The sequence below is a fragment of the Peromyscus californicus genome, unplaced genomic scaffold (genome assembly GCF_007827085.1).
Source record: "Peromyscus californicus insignis strain IS unplaced genomic scaffold, ASM782708v3 Scaffold_12__1_contigs__length_115047231, whole genome shotgun sequence".
Classification (NCBI taxonomy): Eukaryota; Metazoa; Chordata; class Mammalia; order Rodentia; family Cricetidae; genus Peromyscus; species Peromyscus californicus.
In genome coordinates, this window is record NW_026294413.1 from 97133223 (window position 1) to 97151548 (window position 18326).

At 37.8% G+C, this 18326-nt stretch overlaps 1 protein-coding gene across 7 annotated transcripts in view; it reads right to left on the bottom strand.

The window, feature by feature from the left end:
• Nucleotides 1-429: 429 nt before the first annotated feature.
• Nucleotides 430-18326, bottom strand: part of Ccser2 (coiled-coil serine rich protein 2) — a 135436-nt gene continuing 117539 nt past the window's right edge. For 2 of the 7 annotated variants that reach the window (XM_052733992.1, XM_052733990.1), the window contains exons 11-12: nucleotides 12986-13025; nucleotides 4991-5161 (exon numbers count right to left, since the gene is read on the bottom strand). In XM_052733992.1, coding sequence (XP_052589952.1) covers nucleotides 5098-5161; nucleotides 12986-13025 — 104 coding nt within the window. In that variant the 3' untranslated portion in view covers nucleotides 4991-5097. Of the gene's footprint in view, nucleotides 5162-12985; nucleotides 13026-18326 lie in introns of all 7 variants that reach the window. The other 5 variants (XM_052733989.1, XM_052733996.1, XM_052733994.1 and 2 more) reach the window with 3 other exon arrangements.

Below are 18326 nucleotides of genomic sequence, written 5' to 3' on the forward strand. Positions count from 1 at the left end.
TGGTATTATCCTTCTATCAATTTTTGTATAATATCCGATTAAGAAATAAAAATTATATATTCCCTTTTTGTATGTAAAATTGTATTAAACAAGTTTCTGATCCAAGGTATTTTGTATATGGACTGTTTAAGAATGACTGAAAATTAAAATGTCATCTTCTCCCTTGCACAGCTTCCTAATCAAGGCAGTTTCTTCAGACATTGATAATCCTAATATTTTCTTAAAGCAGGTACTTAATTCAAATGGAAACCAAAGCACTGGGCTGCTGCAATCAGTGAAGATGTGAATTCTCAGTCCTGAAATTCTCAGGTATCATGGCTTGAGGTATAACATGTGTATAAAGAAAACATCAGAATTTGAAAATTGTTATTTAACAGTATCCTATATTTTAGTAGAGGAAAGATATTAGAGAAAAACTGGAGACAAGCATATTTTTATGATTATGAACTTTATTTTTTATTTACTAAGCCAACACGTTCAGGAAAGACTTTACATCTGGTTTCCATAATTCATTTTACAGGCAAATTCTAATATACATTATGTACTCAGAACTGGATTGTAAAATCAATGGGGAAAACGACATTGCAGATACTGTTTCTGGTTTTAGTCATGACTAAGTTCTCAAGGCCAGCATTACTCATCATGGCAATGAGCTACCAAGAAAGGGGGTGGCTTTTACTCGACAAGGTGAAGACACAATCTTTAATCAATTACATAATTATAGAAACCTCATAATCATCTGTCCAAATGTATCCTCTCAAATTGCTGCAGCAGAAACTTAAAGGGACCTGTGGAAAGACCAAAAGAAAATAGAACTCAAGCATCAGAATCAGGAACATAGCAAGGCCATCATCTCCAAGGAAAACCTCATGTATTTATATTACGGCTATACTTCAATTTCAAAGGTGTGCATAAGCATGCAAACGTAACTACCCAAGCTAACTCAGCAACACAGAAGCTACAGTGTAGGATGGAGGGTGTGGAAATGGTGTTGCAGTCTTACTGGCCTTCAGTCAAGCTCATTTGACCCCAAAGTGCATCCTCAGGAAGCTGACCAAATTACTTTGATGGCAAACAGGAGCACCTATATCTGGAACCTTTCAGAAATGACAGTTATGGGGAACAAGTTGTCTTTGATACATTGAGTAAAATACTTAAAGGGACAATGGACATTCCAAGAAAACTTAGTGCTATCATGGGCAAAGTGGCATGCTGGGATACAGTTCGGTGAAAGGCTGTACAGCTTCCTTCAAACAGCAACATTTACAGAGATATTCATTTCACTAAACAAAGCCACACCCACAGGAGGCAATTTGATATTCCAGGCACAACTACAAGCAATTAAACTCACGTAAAGTGCATATCTGATATTGTCTTTCATACTCAGGTTTTTCCTCACTAAAATGCTTAGTAAGTTCTCTAACACCTATATAAATACAAGGAACAGTAGTCGATGTGCCTGAAAATACTGCACAAATGAAAAATGAGACTCCAAAAGAAAAGTAACAGGTAGATGGTCTGTGGTTAGAAATCATCTATAATCCTTTGTTGGAAGGCTTGGAATCAGCTATACCTATGCCAATGAACATCTTAGCCCAAGCTTTCTTTGAACAAACTCAGGGCTACATAGCAAAACTCTAGCTCAAAAAACCATCATTTGAAATGCATCCTGTTAAAAGCCAAATGAACAATTTTGTATATTTTCTATTCATACATGTAAAAATTACCCAACTCATCCTTGGCACTAGGAATTTACCCACTCCCACTATCTTTGCTAATAGATCAGAGTGAACGAGCTACGTTTCTGCAAAAGACAGTTGGCAGAGTGTTGGTTTACAGATGCAAGCAGGGGATCAGGCCAAATGTGAGAAAGTGACCTCTGTGTATTCAGCAGTGCTGGGCCCTCATCTCCACTTCTCAGTATTACTAGGAGCAGACATGATAGTCTTGCAGCTTTTACAGAAAACTGCAGGCAAATATTCTATGTTGTTTGTGAATGCATCCTAGGTATTTTCTCTAGGTAATGTATTTGAAGCATACATTATGTTTTAAAAGGGTACTGATGAGGGCTGAGGATGGAGCTCACTCAGTTGGCCAAGTGCTTGTCTAGCACACATGAAGCCCTGGATTCAACCTCCAGTGGCACATAAAACCAGGTGAAGTGGTGCACTCTTGTAACCCCAGCACTCTGGAGACGGAGGCAAGAGATAAAGAGACCAAGGTTATCTTTGGCTACCCAGTGAGTTAGAGGCCAGCCTGGGATATGTGAGGCTCTTGTCTAAAACAAAACAAAACAAAAAACAAAACAAAAAAAACTTATCTTCTATCAAGACCTCAGGTCCAGCACAGGTATAGAGAGTGAACTGGTGGAAAAACATTTCTGCAAATTCATCATGGAGAAAAAAATTAAAGGGGCCAAAGATTAGAATAAACAAATTACTGGAGTCAACATTTTTTTTTTTCTAATAGACAATGACGACATTTCCATCAGACAAAAGAGTTATAAATAAATTTACAATTTTAAACTTTCCCCTAAGGGTAAGGCTAACTTGTAAAAGTATTTCACAAGAGTCTATACAGATCTCTAATTTAAAAAACAACAACATTCATCAGTATGTTTTATTGCAGGGAATAGAGTATGATTGTAGCCAATACGCGATGCATGAGATTAGTTTTCATTCTCTATAGGGGAAAGCACATGTGCTCACATACAGCAGCAGCCAGCCTGGCTCACTTTCATGGACAAAGCATCTGGCCTATGTGCAGGGCATCCTGAGCTTCGGTTCTTCTCTGACTAAAGTGCTGTGGTGTGAGACTATGCTCACCCATTTCCAAACCCAAAGAAGGTCAGCATCTCCAATGGCAAATTCACTTGAGGGGTTGTGACACATAAGGGAAGACTGCCCCCAGATGGCAGCAAATGTGACTTTGAAGCTTTCCACTAATGCATTTGATACCATGCTTCTCTTTGTAACCTAGTTACATTTAAAAAGGAAGCCCTAGCAGTTTGTTTTGGCCAGAATTCCTTTTGATACATTTTTTGGTCAGCTAATCAGATACAGATCCTGTAAGGTTATTTGTCTGAAAACTCTTAATTTGAATGACATGAACTATGGATGACCATCCTAAAGACAGCATGATTTGGGCAAATGTAAGGTAAATTTACTCAGCGGCATGGTTGGGTTCCTGTCCACGGTTACCTGGAGGCCCCACAGCTACATTCTGCAGCACATCTGCAGCATGTCTTGAGAAAGTACACTTTCTACCTACAATTTCAATTTTCCCCAACTACTTTTCAAGAAACTGCCATTCAAAATAGAAAAGGGAAACTCAGGAAACCCAGAAAAGCAACTTATTATGATAGTCTTAAATTTATATATATTTTCTCAGTGTTTTAACTCATTTTTATAGAAAATAAGCTTTAAATTCCTCTTACATCCCATCAAAATTTTGTGCAAATATTTCAAGTCCATTATTCCAGTCTTCAGATATTAGCAAATAGTCAAAAATAAATACAAATATTAAAGACTAAATTTTAAATTTTCAATGTATATTGTAGAAACTTAAATATGATGGATCCATAAGTTAATAGGGTTTAAAACTCAATTACCAGCAAAACTCTAGCACCAACAGAGGTTACAACTAATATACCCTTAGGCATCTCAAGCTCTCCAAATTTATCCAATAGCAATACAAGCAAATAGTACATGTGTGAATGAAACAAGGTGTTATAACAACATATATTTGGTTTACATAAAATAATAAAAACTGTCAGCCTGGGGATTTGTCTGATAAATGGAGAAACCGTAGGACTATATTACTGATCCTAGAAAGGAGAGAGAATACCTATAAGGACTCCCCCACTAAAAACCTGGTCTTTACTTATTGTGGAGATTTTGCATAGACCTCACATACAAAACACTGGCCAGAATCCTGCTTACAGACAATCATCTTCCATCATCACTATGGATCTTTAGTTAAAATAGTAACCACATTCATATTCACAGTAAGAGTAAGCAAAGGGGTGGGGTTTTGATAACCAGAGTTATGGACCACAACAGGACTAAATTAGCAAAGTACATATGTTGCCTGATAAATGGAATCCTTTGACTTTTCTGGTGTGCAGAGAGAGGGCTGGATAGCATGACTTGGCCTCTGAGATGGATAAGTAAACTTGTGTTTACCTGAGACAAGAATGTGCAAATGGTATATCGTTCAACTAGGATATAAAATGGAAGAGCCAAACTAGTAGAAGCTTCTCCGTTTTAATTTTAAGATTTGCTGTAATGGAACCTCCAACATAGTAATAAACTGCACATAAAGCTATTACAGAGCAGACTGTTTTCAAAAGACAAATTGGCAGATGATGGCTATGCACTTAATGTATCTTTGGTTTAGGAAGACGAGAATATCGATTAGAGGCCACACAATCCCCAGAATGCAAACTGCTGTGTGGATTCTGCAGTTCTTTTGGTCGTGCTAATGGCCTTGGGATGTTTGTCTTGGTTTGAGATTCTAGTTGGGGACTGATTATTTGTTTTTGTTTGAAAGAGCCAGAAGGGGGACGGAGTTTAGATGCTTTCAGATTTAAATTATTTGCAAGATTGTTTTGATTAGACGTTGGCTGATGTTTTGAATTACATTGTGCAATTACTGGTGCCTTCTTACATGTGGAAGTCCTACTTGATGATGAATCAGAATCTGGAGGTGGTGCTGAAGAACTCAAGATGGATGGCTTTAAATGCTGCAAGGACTTGGGCTGAGGAGACTGGTTTCTTCCTACTCTCTTAGTCTGGTCCACTGTACTTGACTGGGAAGGTGTCTGAGGTTTGGGTACAAACTGCACGTCACTAGTTTGGTTCTTTGCCAAATAAGAAGGCTCTTGAGCATTCATAGTCAAGCTCAGGCTCGTTTCAGAAGGTATGTCCTTCACCACATCCACTGTGAACTGTGGGCTTGACGAAAAAGGACGGTCTTCCAAACCATAGCTGTTTTCTTGTTGCAAGCCATGTGTACAGCTTCCATCTGGATGTGCACCACTCTGACACATGCCTTGGACTGTATATTCACTGTGGGCCTCGATATGTTGTGGCTTTATTAGTTTTCCCTGGGCGTGGTCTGTAGGTCTGGGAAGGCTGCTGGAAGGCTGTAGTACTTGAGGCTGTTAAAATTTAAAAAAAAAAATACCAACAATTTATATTAGAAATCTACCCAGAATTAATGCAAGTTCAATTCCAATTAAGCAAATTGCCATGTATTATACTTTAATATGGAAAATATGTGATTTTTTAAAGTAAAGGATGAATTGCAGGGTCCAAGCAAACTCATGACATACATTAAAATGATAATGCAAACAAAAATGATACAGGCAGCAAACACTGAACAAGAGCCAAAATTAAATGGGACAAAAGAAAGCCTTTAAGTATTTAATGAAGAAAAAAAAATCCCTGCATCATTACATTTACTATCTTCAACATTATCTACAAGGGATACAGAGGAAAATTTCATTAGCACTTTGATTTAATTTCCTTTAAGTGGCACTCACATTTAATGGTAACATTCAGGATATTGCCCACTTTATTTTACGAACATCGTTTTGCATGTGTGTGTATATGTGCACCACGTGTCCCCGGTGCCCTTGAAGGCTATAACAAGACATCAGTTCCCCTGGAACTAAAGTTAAAGATGGTTGTAAGGTGTCATATGTTTGCTGGGAACTGAACCCTGGTCCTGTGTAAGAGCATTCAAAGCTCTTAACCACCAAGTCATTTCTCCAGCTATTGTGCATTTTAAAGTTCATTTTTATGTGAGTTGCCAAACACTCTCTCTCTTTTACCAAGAGATACACAAAGTTTAGAAAAGACTATAATGTTAGTTTATGTGGAATTCTAATGATTTATACAAAAGTGTCTGATACACTTAGCCCAGTATGTTCAAAGCACTAAATTCAACCCTTAGAGCCCCTCACAGCCCAACAGTCTTTTCAGTGACACCTGAGAGAGCATCAATGTGCAGCCACCTGGAACTGGAACCAAAACACAGCAGCCAAGTTCTCAAGGCCTAGTAGCCTTGTGCACCCTCAGCAGCCAACTCAAGAGAACATGCAACTTCCTTTATTTTGTGTTATCCAGTAACACAGGGGTCAGTTAGAACAAATCAGTAACCATCTGTTTCCTCTCCCATATACATACTTTCTATTTCATAATTTGGGCTAAAATGTCAAAAATTTTGGGTTTCAAATGTGGGTTTTAACAGGTCATTTTTCATTAATAAAAATATTTTTTAACTATGCTAATCCACAAAGAAACCTTACACGGTGTCTCTCACATCTCCTGCTGAAGGGACGGACCTCTCTGACTGCATCATTGTGTTCTTTTACTCCTTGACCAGCAGTAGAAGTGCCTGCTGAGGATCAGCAGTGAGAGACTGAAGTGGCATGCATGGCTGGGAATGACTGAGAACAAGATCACCACTCAGGAGGGATGGCTGAGGGCTGACCAGTACTTTAAAAGGGGGAGGGAGTGTTTAAGATACCATGCCAGTCAACATTCCAGCATGGAGGAAGGAGGAGCCAGCAAGTCCCAACTCCTCAGGAGCTAGGCACAGCTCATGAATTCAGGAGTGGGGTATGGGTTTTCTTTAAGGGTATTGCCTCTGACAGGCTAACCAAGCTCCAGTGCAAGACCCTACACCAGGGAGAATACAAACTAGACTTAATAGGTTATTTTACTTTCAGTCTTTAAAAAGAATACAATGTTGGGAGGAGGTGGAGAGGTGAGGGTAGATCTGGGAGTGGTTAGTGGAAGGACTGAGGGGGTGAGAATGATCAAACCACATTGTATGTATACACGTAATTCTTAAAGAATAAAAAATATATATTTAAAAGGCAGAACAATAATCAAAATTAAACTGTACAAAACAATGAATGTTGACATTAACTCTAGCTGCAGAATGTTCAAACTAAAGCTAGCCCAATTACTGCCTAAAGCTAACTATCCAGACTTCAAAGACAGTGGACATTTTTCAATCCATTACCATGGAGATGAATAAACTATCCTTCAAAATGAAAGGTACTAAAATATCATTAGTAACTAATTCAGTAGATTCTCCTGAAGGTTTCCTAGTGAGCATGTAAAAGCAATCACAAAAGTAAAAAATACTTAATAGAAAGAACAAGCAGGGCCATACTAAGGAAGTCACACTCCTTAGTATGGAAGGTGGGGGCCTGGAGAAGGACAGCACTAATGGCCAAGTGCACAGCACCTGTTCTCTCTTTTCACCTCCAAACAGAGTAGTTTTCCCATACCAATTTAAAAGATCTTAAAGCAATTTAAGAACCAAAAATATCAATGACAATTTTAGAAGATGACTTCTTTGTAGTATGTTTATTACTCTAGAAATAAAAAAGGTGCTACTGGACTGCATTAAGACAAGGTAATCAGAGCGCCAATCATCCAGAAGAGGCCCACTGTGACTTGAATGTGACACAGCCATTTGCACTGTAAATTATTCCCATTCCCTACTTCTCATGGAGAAACACATGCAAACAGCAGAATCAGAAAGATGTGCTGCACGTACTCAACATAACAAAGCTCCATTTACAAGACTGACAACTAGAAAGTGACCAAGTTTCTAAGAATATACCATGCTGAGTCTTTTATCTGAGGAAATAAGACTAAATAGTTACACAAACAAACGTCTAAACTATCATCTGTGGTAGTTTGAATGCCACTGGCCCCATAATCTCATAGGGAGTGGCACTATTAGGAGATATGGCTTTGTTCGAGTGGGTATGGCCTTGCTGGAGGAAGTATGTCACTGTGGGGTGGGCTTTGAGGTCTCTTTTGCTCAAGCTTCCTTCAGTGTGACTTTCAGTTGACTTCCTGTTGCCTGCAAGGTGTAGCACTCTCAGCTCTAGAACAAAATAAGCCTACATACCATCATGCTTCCTGTCATGATGATAATGGACTGAACCTATAAATTGTAAGTAAGCCACCCCAATTAAATGTTTTCCTTATAAGAATTGCATGGTCATGGTATCTCTTCACAGCAATAAAAACCCTAACTAAGATAGAAGTTGGTACCAGGGACTAGGGTATTGCTGTGATAGGCCTGACTGTGTTTTTGTTTGGAATAACATGGACTTCATGTTAGGAAAGCAGTGGAGTGCTTTAAGCACTACTTAATGGGCCATACAAGTAGAAGCATGGAAGACAAAGGTGCTATGAGTTATCTGAACTGTCGGGGGCTCACTCAAGAAGTTTCAGAGGAGAAGAATTTTAATATGTTGCCTAGAGATCTTTCCTGTGATATTTGGTGAAGAATGTGGCTGCCTTTTGTCCTTGTCCAAAGAGTCTGCCTGAGCTTAAAGTGAAGAGTTTTGGATTGTTGCTGGAGGCCAAAGTAAAGAGTTTTGGATTAATTCTATTAGCAGAAGAAATATCAAAACAGCCTAGTATAGACTCCGTTGTGTGGATATTAGTGGTAACTTTGATGAAGATTTATAATGAAAAGAAGCAAGTTGAACAGGGTAAATTACAAAATGTAAATTTTGAGAAAAAGACCACCAGTAAGTGAGCTAAATCCTGTGTTCAAGGAGATAAACAGATTAAGAAATGGAATAAGCTAGGCGGTGGTGGTGCATGCCTTTAATCCCAGCACTCGGGAGGCAGAGGCAGGTGGATCTTTGTGAGTTCGAGGCCAGCCTGGTCTACAGAGCAAGATCCAGGAAAGGGTGCAAAGCTACACAGAGAAACCCTGTCTCAAAAAACCAAAAAAAAAAAAAAAAAAAAAAAAAAAAGAAATGGAATAAAGGAAATGGTGACTTCAGGGCAAGATCTCACCCAGCTAAGATTCCAACTTGTGAAAAGGAACTAATGCACAATTTGGAGTTTGCCCAGCTGGTTTTTGGTCTTGTTTTGGTTCAGTCTTTCCTTGGTGTGCTCCCCTTCCCTGTGTTTTGGAATAGTTATGTGGTGCAAGTATGTAATCTACTCTTTGATTTCAAGGTGATTAGAGTTAAGAGATTGCATGATTCTCAGAAGAGACTCCGAACTTTGGAATTTATTTATTTATTTATTTATTTATTTATTTATTTATTTATTTATTTATTTATTTATTTCAGAGCTGAGGACCAAACCCAGGGCCTTGTGCTTGCTAGGCAAGTGCTCTACCACTGAGCTAAATCCCCAAGCCCTGAACTTTGGAATTTAAAACATGGTTGAGACTGTGATAGACTATGACAAAGTTGGACTAAATGTGTTTTGCATTATGATACTGTTGTAAGCTTATGGCGGCCAGGGAGTGGAATGTGGTAGCATGAATGTAATTGGCCCCATAATCTCATAGAGAGTGGCACTACTAGGAGGTATGGCTCTGTTGGAGTGGGTATGGCCTTGTTGCAGGTGTGTCACTGTGGGGGTGGGCTTTGAGGTTTCCTATGCTTAGAATACCACCCAGTGAGTTAGTCAACTTCCTGTTGCCTCTGAGTCAAGTTGTAGGACTCTCAGCTCCAGCACCACATCTGCCTGCACAAAGTCATGCTCCCTGCCAAGGTTGATAATGAACTGAACCTCTGAAACTGTGAGACCTCTCAATTAAATGCTTTCATTTATAAAAGTTGCCATAATTATGGTGTCTCACTACAGCAATTAAAACCTAACAAAAACATCATCTAATTAGAAATAAATAAGTTATTTCTATAAGATAATGTGAATTTTACACTTCATGTAAAATTATTCTTAGTAATATAATTTTCCTATCCTAAAATGAATGCCCTATGTTTGAAAATTGTGATTTGGGAAACTTCACTGTTATGAAGAGAAAAGGTCTCTTTCAAGGAGAGTAAGAAATTGCTACACTGTGAGGTCTAAGGCGACAACAGTGGGAGAGGCACCCTACCATGGACCAGACTATCACTAACAAACAACAACGTACCACTAACAGCCACAAAGCACTTGTGTCTATTAAGTCACAGTACTAGGAGTGGGAAAACCTGGAAGTGAGCACACGGCTGTCCTGTGCTTCATGGAGCTTGTTAAGGAGGTCAGGCTAACAAATGACAAACCACTTCCAACAACATGGAATCAAAAAGAAAACAAAAGCTTGACTGGAAAAAAATACATACAAAATGTAGAAACAATCTAGACTGAGGTTTTCAAGGGAGAGCAGGAGTTGCCAGGTAGACAGGTAGGGAGAAAAGACAAGGGCTAGTACATGCCATGGCTAACAAAGGACACGATGTTCTGCCATTCAGATGCCACGAGACTGTGGAGAGAACACCGCTAGGAGAGCAGGCAAGGCAGGCGCCGACGGGAACTTGCCAAGCTACAGAACTCGGTATGCTCTATGATGAGAGCTACTGATAAACGCCAACAGAGACCAGAGGATACAGAGTGCTTCAGGATCTCACTTTGGTGGATCCAGTGAGAAACTCAATGAGGGGAAGAAACGCTAAGAGTCATGTAGTAAGCTATCAACAGCCCAAGTGAACGGTCGCCAACAGCTCGAATAAAGTTTAGAGTGTAAAATCAACACACTGTGAGGGAAAGACACAGGACAAACACATTTGAGAACAGAAAAATTTTATAGTATTTCCTGTTGTCTGGGCAAGGTATCTGGGAAAGGACCTACTAGTCCAAGCATTTCATGGCCTTAGCAGCTCACAACACTCGTAACATAAAGCAACAGAAACCCAAGCTCAACTGGGGATTCAGGAAGCCTCCTATAGTTACAAGTTAGTGACTACAGGAGTACTCACTAATTAGAACTCTGTCCTTGGAACTTGTAGAGGGTTTGTTAGAAACGTTCTGAAATGTAGACTGATGTCCAGTGCCTCTAACTGAACTCAGCAACTGCAAGTGTCACATACTAGTTTTAGATATATAAATATCACCATACCATTCTACAGATTCTCAGGTTAAACAGGTATATGTCAGCAACAGGCGCTACTTGGGGACTGCAAAGTTACGATAGTCATCTTTAGCGATAACTTCAGATGCCTATCTGGACTGCTTACAAGGATAACCAGAGAGCATGTGGCTCCTCATGCAAGCACTATTACACTTTATTTTTCATAGCAGTCAGTAGTATTTGTCATACGGCGATTAAATACATGCTTGCTATAAAAATGAGCAAGTGAGTATTAGCTGTGTATTCAAGAATGGCTCAACTGGCCAAAAACTAGCAAAGATGACTAGTTAGGTCATTAATAGATAATTAATGATTAAATAAAAATCAACCTCTAAAAATTAATGGGCAAATAAATCTGGATATTAGGAAATAAACCTTTTCTTAAAATGTTTAATTTTACTACATATTAACTTGAATATCAATATCTTTCATAATGACCTACAAACTTAGCAATCGCGCTTTTTTACTTGAACAGGCATTTCTGGCTCAGGAGGCTGGGAAAACTATCCCAGTAAATATAGCTGTTTCCCTATTCCAATATCAACAATATAATTATGCATGCAAACCACTTAGTACTGGGCTTTCAGATACACATCATCTATGATAATTAGAAAGTTAAGCATGAAAAGTTTAAAGTATGGCTTTTCATAACTGGTCTAGTAGAACAGTCAAGATATCTATCTCATAAAAATAAATTAGTTGCTATAGAACATGAAGTTTCTAGGTTCAAATGCATAGTTAAATGTTAATCACAGCTATGTGTTTTAAATCAATAGCAGGCATGTATGAGTATGATGCCAAAGCTAAGATTGGTTTACTTCCTTCCTGGACAGAAGAACTGGAGTTAGAACATAAAAGTATATTAATCTTTTGAAAGAATTACAAGATGGCTCCATGATGGAGCTAGTCAAACACAGTATTGAATTACTTAGCATCTATAATCAGCCTGAAGGAAGTCTGAGTTCTGGATCTACTCCTTACAGTTAGTGAGATATTGAACAAATGATAATAGTGTCCTGAAGTGAAATTTCATAATTGAATTTCTGCAAATAACAGCAAGCCTATCAGGTCAAACTGGACTCAGCAACTGCAAGTCTCACATAGCAGTTTCAGCATTTACAAATACTGGAGAAATGTTCCACTCCAGACTGGGAAGGAGGGGTTTCCTTCTACCCAAGAGCAGAAAACCCAATTCTAAGTTTGAATGCATGTTGTCTACTTTTCCTGAGACTTTGAGTGGAAGGTATCAGCCTCTTCGTTTTCTAAATGAGGACAGTGACATTTAATGAAGAAATGTCCAAATTTCACACACTTCTGCAAATGGCAAAGATCAGCTTTAAACCATCAAAGACTTTAAAATGCAGCACTAAAACATATTACTATTATGTTATTTGGGTACTAGTTATAAATCCATGGGCTTTCAGAATACACAATATAATTAGATAATTATCTTAAAGTTTTAGTGTAAGAAATCTACACATTCGATATCATCATACAGGTAATAGCTTTCCTGAAAAGTTCACTACTTTTTGGTTCTTAGTGATTCTTACCTACAAAGGATAACAATTAGACACCAAGCCCAACCCCATTGGTAGAGCAGTCTCTCTGGACAGACGTAGCTCCACAGTGACTCATTGGAGGAACCCTCAGGAAAGCTGTTCATTATTATTGCTCATCCCACCCCAGAGGTTTCTAGAATTATCATGTTGGGCTTCATAAACATCCTTCCCCTCCAGTCACTAGCAAAAAAAGATGGCAGCTAAAATGTCAAGTACTGAGTAAAATGTTCCATAGTCTGTAAAGTAGAAAACAGGAAATATTCAAGTATAAAAATGCTACTGTTTAACACACAAGAAATACCTAAAATCATTTTCTGAGCTACGTATAGGTTTACTGTATTATTAAATACACTTTAATACTTCAAAGGAAGATGGAAATGGAGCCACCTGTAACATGCCTGTAATCTCATGCATGCACGCTCTGACATGCATCATGCAAACTGGGAGAAAACAGAAAAACAAAAAGTGACCATGAGGAAGGTGGTAGGAAAAAAAAATCTGAAATTGTACTGTACCACGCTTTGTCAGAGAAGTAATGGACTAACTTCTCAACTCCTTGCCAATGGCACAATGGGAGAGCAGAGACAAGAAAAAGACAGGACAAGGGCATCAGAGACCAGACAGAACACCAAGGATTGCTATGACTGGGCAGCAGCCAATGGTATCTGCTCTGCTTGTGTTTGTCTAGGCATTATTCATTTTTGTACATAGTATATTTACATATAGTAAAGCATATTTAATAGGTTTATACCTTTTTTGCTAAAGTGGTTTACAAGTTAGTACAAATATTCATACCCACAGAAAAGTATGTTTAACACTTCTTATAATCTTACACAAAGGAATCACTTGAATTTTACCAAACATAATACTGAAAAAAAATTTGACACAATTTAATACTAACATACTAAAGACCTAAGGAAATTAGGTCCCATATAAACACTTATGAAGAAAGGTAAAGAAGAAAATATTTTTTAGTAATTAAAAAAAAACTTCTAGCATATTATAAAGCTAAATAAATTTAGTGTTTGCTAGTTAGTTTTTATTGCTGCAATGGCATTAAAGACCTCTTAAAGGTATAATTGGACCTTAACTTAGAAATGATGTTATAAACGATATATGAGGTTCCACACATCACTGTGAAGACAAATTATTTAAATAAACCCCTCTGGGACTAGCTCCAAATGAAGACAATCATGGTTCCCAGTGACTTTTGGAAACTCGGAATAATCTTTTGCCCTCTAGATTTCAGAATGGCACCTCCAGATCTGAGAAAGCTTAAGAGGACATATGATTAATAAACATATCACTTGAAAACTACAGAAATATGGAATTCACAGAGCCTTTGAGCTTACAGCCCATTACCTGCTTTTAAACTGTCAACATGTTTAAGAGTGACTGAGGTATTTACTGCTGAGGCACAGTCACTGAGACATGACTGAATCCATGCAGCTCTCTCTTAAAGACAGTCTGTCACTACCTAGCAGATGCAGACAGAGCACTTAATAACACAATTCCACTGGTGTAACCAATAGGGTAGGTGTGCAAGTGCAATGCCTCAGCTGCAACAGCTGGCTAAAGAAAACACTTCCGCCATCTGCAGAGCAGGCGCCACAAAAAGCTTCCGACACAACACCTTTGCTGCACCTGCCCCAAGTGCAGGTGCTGACAGACAAACACGTGTCTAGGTTTCTGGAAAGTCCTACTAGACCATGAGTTAGGTGCACATTTCTAATTAACCAATCAATAACTATGTTAACCATCTGGAATTGACTGCAAAATGTATATAATATTACAGAAAAAAATGGCTTAATGCACAATTGACTTAGTTCAGTTTCTACAAATTATCCTAGCTTCCATTTCAATCAAAATATTTTATTTTTATGAAAAGTCACTCCCAACGTTAATTGCTCCTAAGAACACAACAGCTGAAGCAATAATGCATATAAAATTGACTGAAGTCACATCTTGGAGTCAGTCAGACTAGGCCATGTAAATCAAAGCTATCAGCCAGCCTGCATAGTAACTGCTCCTAGTGAGTGCACAGACTTTAGTAAATGGTGTCCTTCCAGAGCTTTGCCCAAGGAAGTGCTGGCACTGGACTATACACAAAGATAAACTCCACTGCAGTAATTTATGTGGACTAGAAAAAAAAGGATTACACCCAAGTGATAATACATTGTCATCCACCAAAAAAGAGTGATTTCAAGTGACAGTAACTATGTGAAATATGTTTACATGATTCAAAAATATCTAGAGCTACAAAAGATTCTTATTTTATGAAAGACTAGAAGGAAACACATAAAATTATTTTATTTCTTTTAGCTCATCTATAATGAGCCACTATATTGTATGTCAGAGGAAAATTTAAATTTTAAAGAAAAGGTTATCTACAATAAATTGCAAGATGTAGGCTCTGGTCTTAGAATAAAATGCAATTCTAGTGTATTTACTTACCTGAGGATATTACATCATTCTGATTTATTGATTTACATCTGTGACTATAAAATCAGAATAATTAATAGCTGACTATGAGTTATTGTGGAGATCAAGTGATAATTCAAATAAAATGCTTATATAGTCAATGCTATCTTTATCCTTTTCTTAAATACATGGCTATATTTTATAAACTATACATCAAATTTCCCACATACTTTAGACATAATTTCCAAAGTGTATTATTTAATTATTAGATTAAGGGCATGGACTTTCAGACAGTAATTCTTGAGCCAAAAAAATAAAAACAATAAAAAAATCAAACAGTGAGCAAGCCAGTGAAAAGCAGCAGGTTAGCACAAGTGAGGGAGGTGAAGCCCAATGGCCAGTATCTCAGTATCTTGCTCAAGGATCATCATCTTCAACAACAAAAAGCTTTCCTGGCACATGGGTTTAATCTTTTGGGGAAAGCACTTAAAATGATAAATATATTTTGGTAAAAATGTTTTCTATGATAACACAATTTATACAAAGTTGCCTAAAGTCTCTTTTTTTTCTTCCCATTTTTCCTGTGTGGATGTGGTGCGTACATGTTTGTGTATGCATGTTTTTGAATGTGCATATGAATGCTCAAGGTTAGTGCCAGGAATCATTCTTGGTCATTCTTCCACCTGATTCATTGAGGCAAAGTCTCTCAATCAAATCCCAAGCTTATTTATATTGCTAGTCTGCTAAATAGTTTGCTCTGGGGACCCCTGTCTACTCTTTCTGAGGCTGAAATTATAGGTAGACCACCACACTCACCGATATTTACAAGGGTTTCTCAGGAGCAGAACTCAGGTCCTCATGCTTAAGTGTTCTAACTGCTGAATCATGTCCCCAGATCCTAAGGTTCTGAGTCTTCATATTTAAAGTTGGTACGCTAAGCCTATATTCACTCAGACTTATATGGTAGACACGATTCATTGATTTTCTTATTGCAAGTTGCTAACATTTTTAGAAAAAAAATTAAGTCACTAGAGAAGAAAATTAGTATATTATGTTTTAAGAGGAAGTACTATTTAAGAATCTTCTGTCTGAATTTTAAATATAGGTACACATGTATTAGATACAAATACGTATTTGTATCCAATAAATACGTACTGAGCTGGGATGCAAAATAAATTCATCATCACTTGTCAAAATTACTTGTTAAGTGTCACCTGAAGGTTAAACAATAAAAGGAAAAAAAAGCTATAAATTCTGTGATTTCAACGTATTTCTGGTAAATATAATTATTATGAGAACGTAAATTTAGACATCAAGCAACACATCTAGAAATCGTTGGATGTTTCGGACAGACGGAGATGTACTTCATATGGTTTGTTTACTTTCCTTCCTATCTAAGCTGTTTCACACAGAAGAGAGATGCAGAGAATTCCGAAGTTCTTTCAAGTAAAGTAACCAAGGGAAAATTCTGAAAGGGATGTTAGGCGCAGCAACAAATCGGCATTGTTCTTAAACATGATTTTGATGCACCAAGTGTGGCGGGAGAAGCTATTTGGACTTGTCATGAAGACCTTCTATTTGCAAGAAGCAATTCTTAACTTTTCCTACTTTGCACCAGGGTTACTCATCCTTCTCAATCCAACACAGACTGACATTAGAGCAGAAGGAGTAACCAACGGAAGTCTCCACTGACAGCAGGAAGGGTCTCCATATACCTAAACAGAAACTATGTTCTGGTAGCCTATACAAAATTTATTTGAAATCAGAAGAAAAACAACACATAGTAAATTAGTCTTCATTCTTTATGATAAAAAAAATTAACAAAAAATACAAGTGAACATTTCCAGAGAAAGCCATATAAAAGCCAGGAACTTCTTTATATCCATTTCCTAGAGTTACTCTTAAATTTAGCAAGAAGATTTCTAGCCAGTGCAGCTTTCTGAAATGGCCTGGGCTATATACTCCTGATACACATTGATGATTTCACACTCTGCATGTTTAGAACAGGCTATCTTTTCACATTGGACTATCTACTCTTACAACTTAAAATGCAAACCAGACTGCCATTACTGAAGACTCAGCCACAACTCCTAACTTTTGCATTGATGATAAACACAGTACATTCTAGTCAATGCTCGAGTAGGCATCAGAAAGAACTCTTTAAATGAAACATTATAATGAAAGAGAAACTCCTTAATTCCCTTCTATTATTTATAATCAATGTCTATAAAAACTGAGTGCTGGGAACCACACACTAGTTAAACGTAGAAACAGACATTATCCAGTTGAATGTTCATTCAGTATACCCCCCCACAAAGAAAAAAAGATCTATTCTTATACTCTCTGTAAAACCACTGGATTCATGTCTGATTTCATGGCCTTACTTCAGCACACTGGGGGTTGGGGGGTAGAAAAATAAGCTTTGTTAGCACACTGTATCAGCTATCTACGAGGTGAATCTCAGATAGTACAGTTGTTAAAACACATCTCTCTTCCAGAAGAACCTCTCATATTCAGTGGGAGTTGCTAAAGTGTGTGGAACGATCCTATAGCTATGGCTCAACAAGACTCCTATAAGCATCTCTAGAGAAAGACATACATCCACCCATCCCTGAGGGGCTAGCGGAGCTAAAGCATACAACTAATCCTTACTTTTTTCCTAATCTGGAGATGCAGGAAGAGGTTTGACCTAGAAAAATCAGAGATCAGTCTTGATCACAATACTGTAGCACACAATCAGAACCTAACAGCACTGAACCCAAGAAGAAGAGGAAGAAGTAAGTGCTAACAGATGGCCATGGCCGGAGGAAAGGATAAGAAAACTCTAAAGCTATTCCAGTTAAGAAACCAGTGAGAGGGATATTTCCAGATACATACTTTACAAAAAGCTCCATTTGCAAAACAGGCTAATTAACCTTACTTCAATTCCATACTGCAGCTAGTGGAGAGATGGCAGGGGAACACATAGTAGAGGAGGAGAGATAAAGGGGGGACTGCAATGAGCACAGAGGCAGGTAGGTTGATTTAAGATAAATCTGTCAAGCAATGCTAGCTACTGACTACAAGGCTCAAAATCCATCATTTGTTAATGCTTTTCCGATTATCACTAGCAATTCTCTCTGGTTCCCCAAATGCTATGAGTTTTCGCCAGAAGACATGGATGCAGCATCTCTAGAAATAAAACAGCTCATAAAGACAGTGCTGTATTATCCCTCTTCTCTGCTCCACATAAGAGAATCAGCTTCAGAATAACCTGTTACAGTTTACAGCTCTTATTTTTCATCAAAACAAAAATCATATAAGGAAAAGAGAGGCACCAACCAAATCATGTCTTATCTGGAATTCATGTTAATTATTTACAATTTTGATAAACCAAGTCATAATTTTAAAAAAAAATAAATTGTAATTCTTAGTTAATTAAAAATCCCCTTTGGA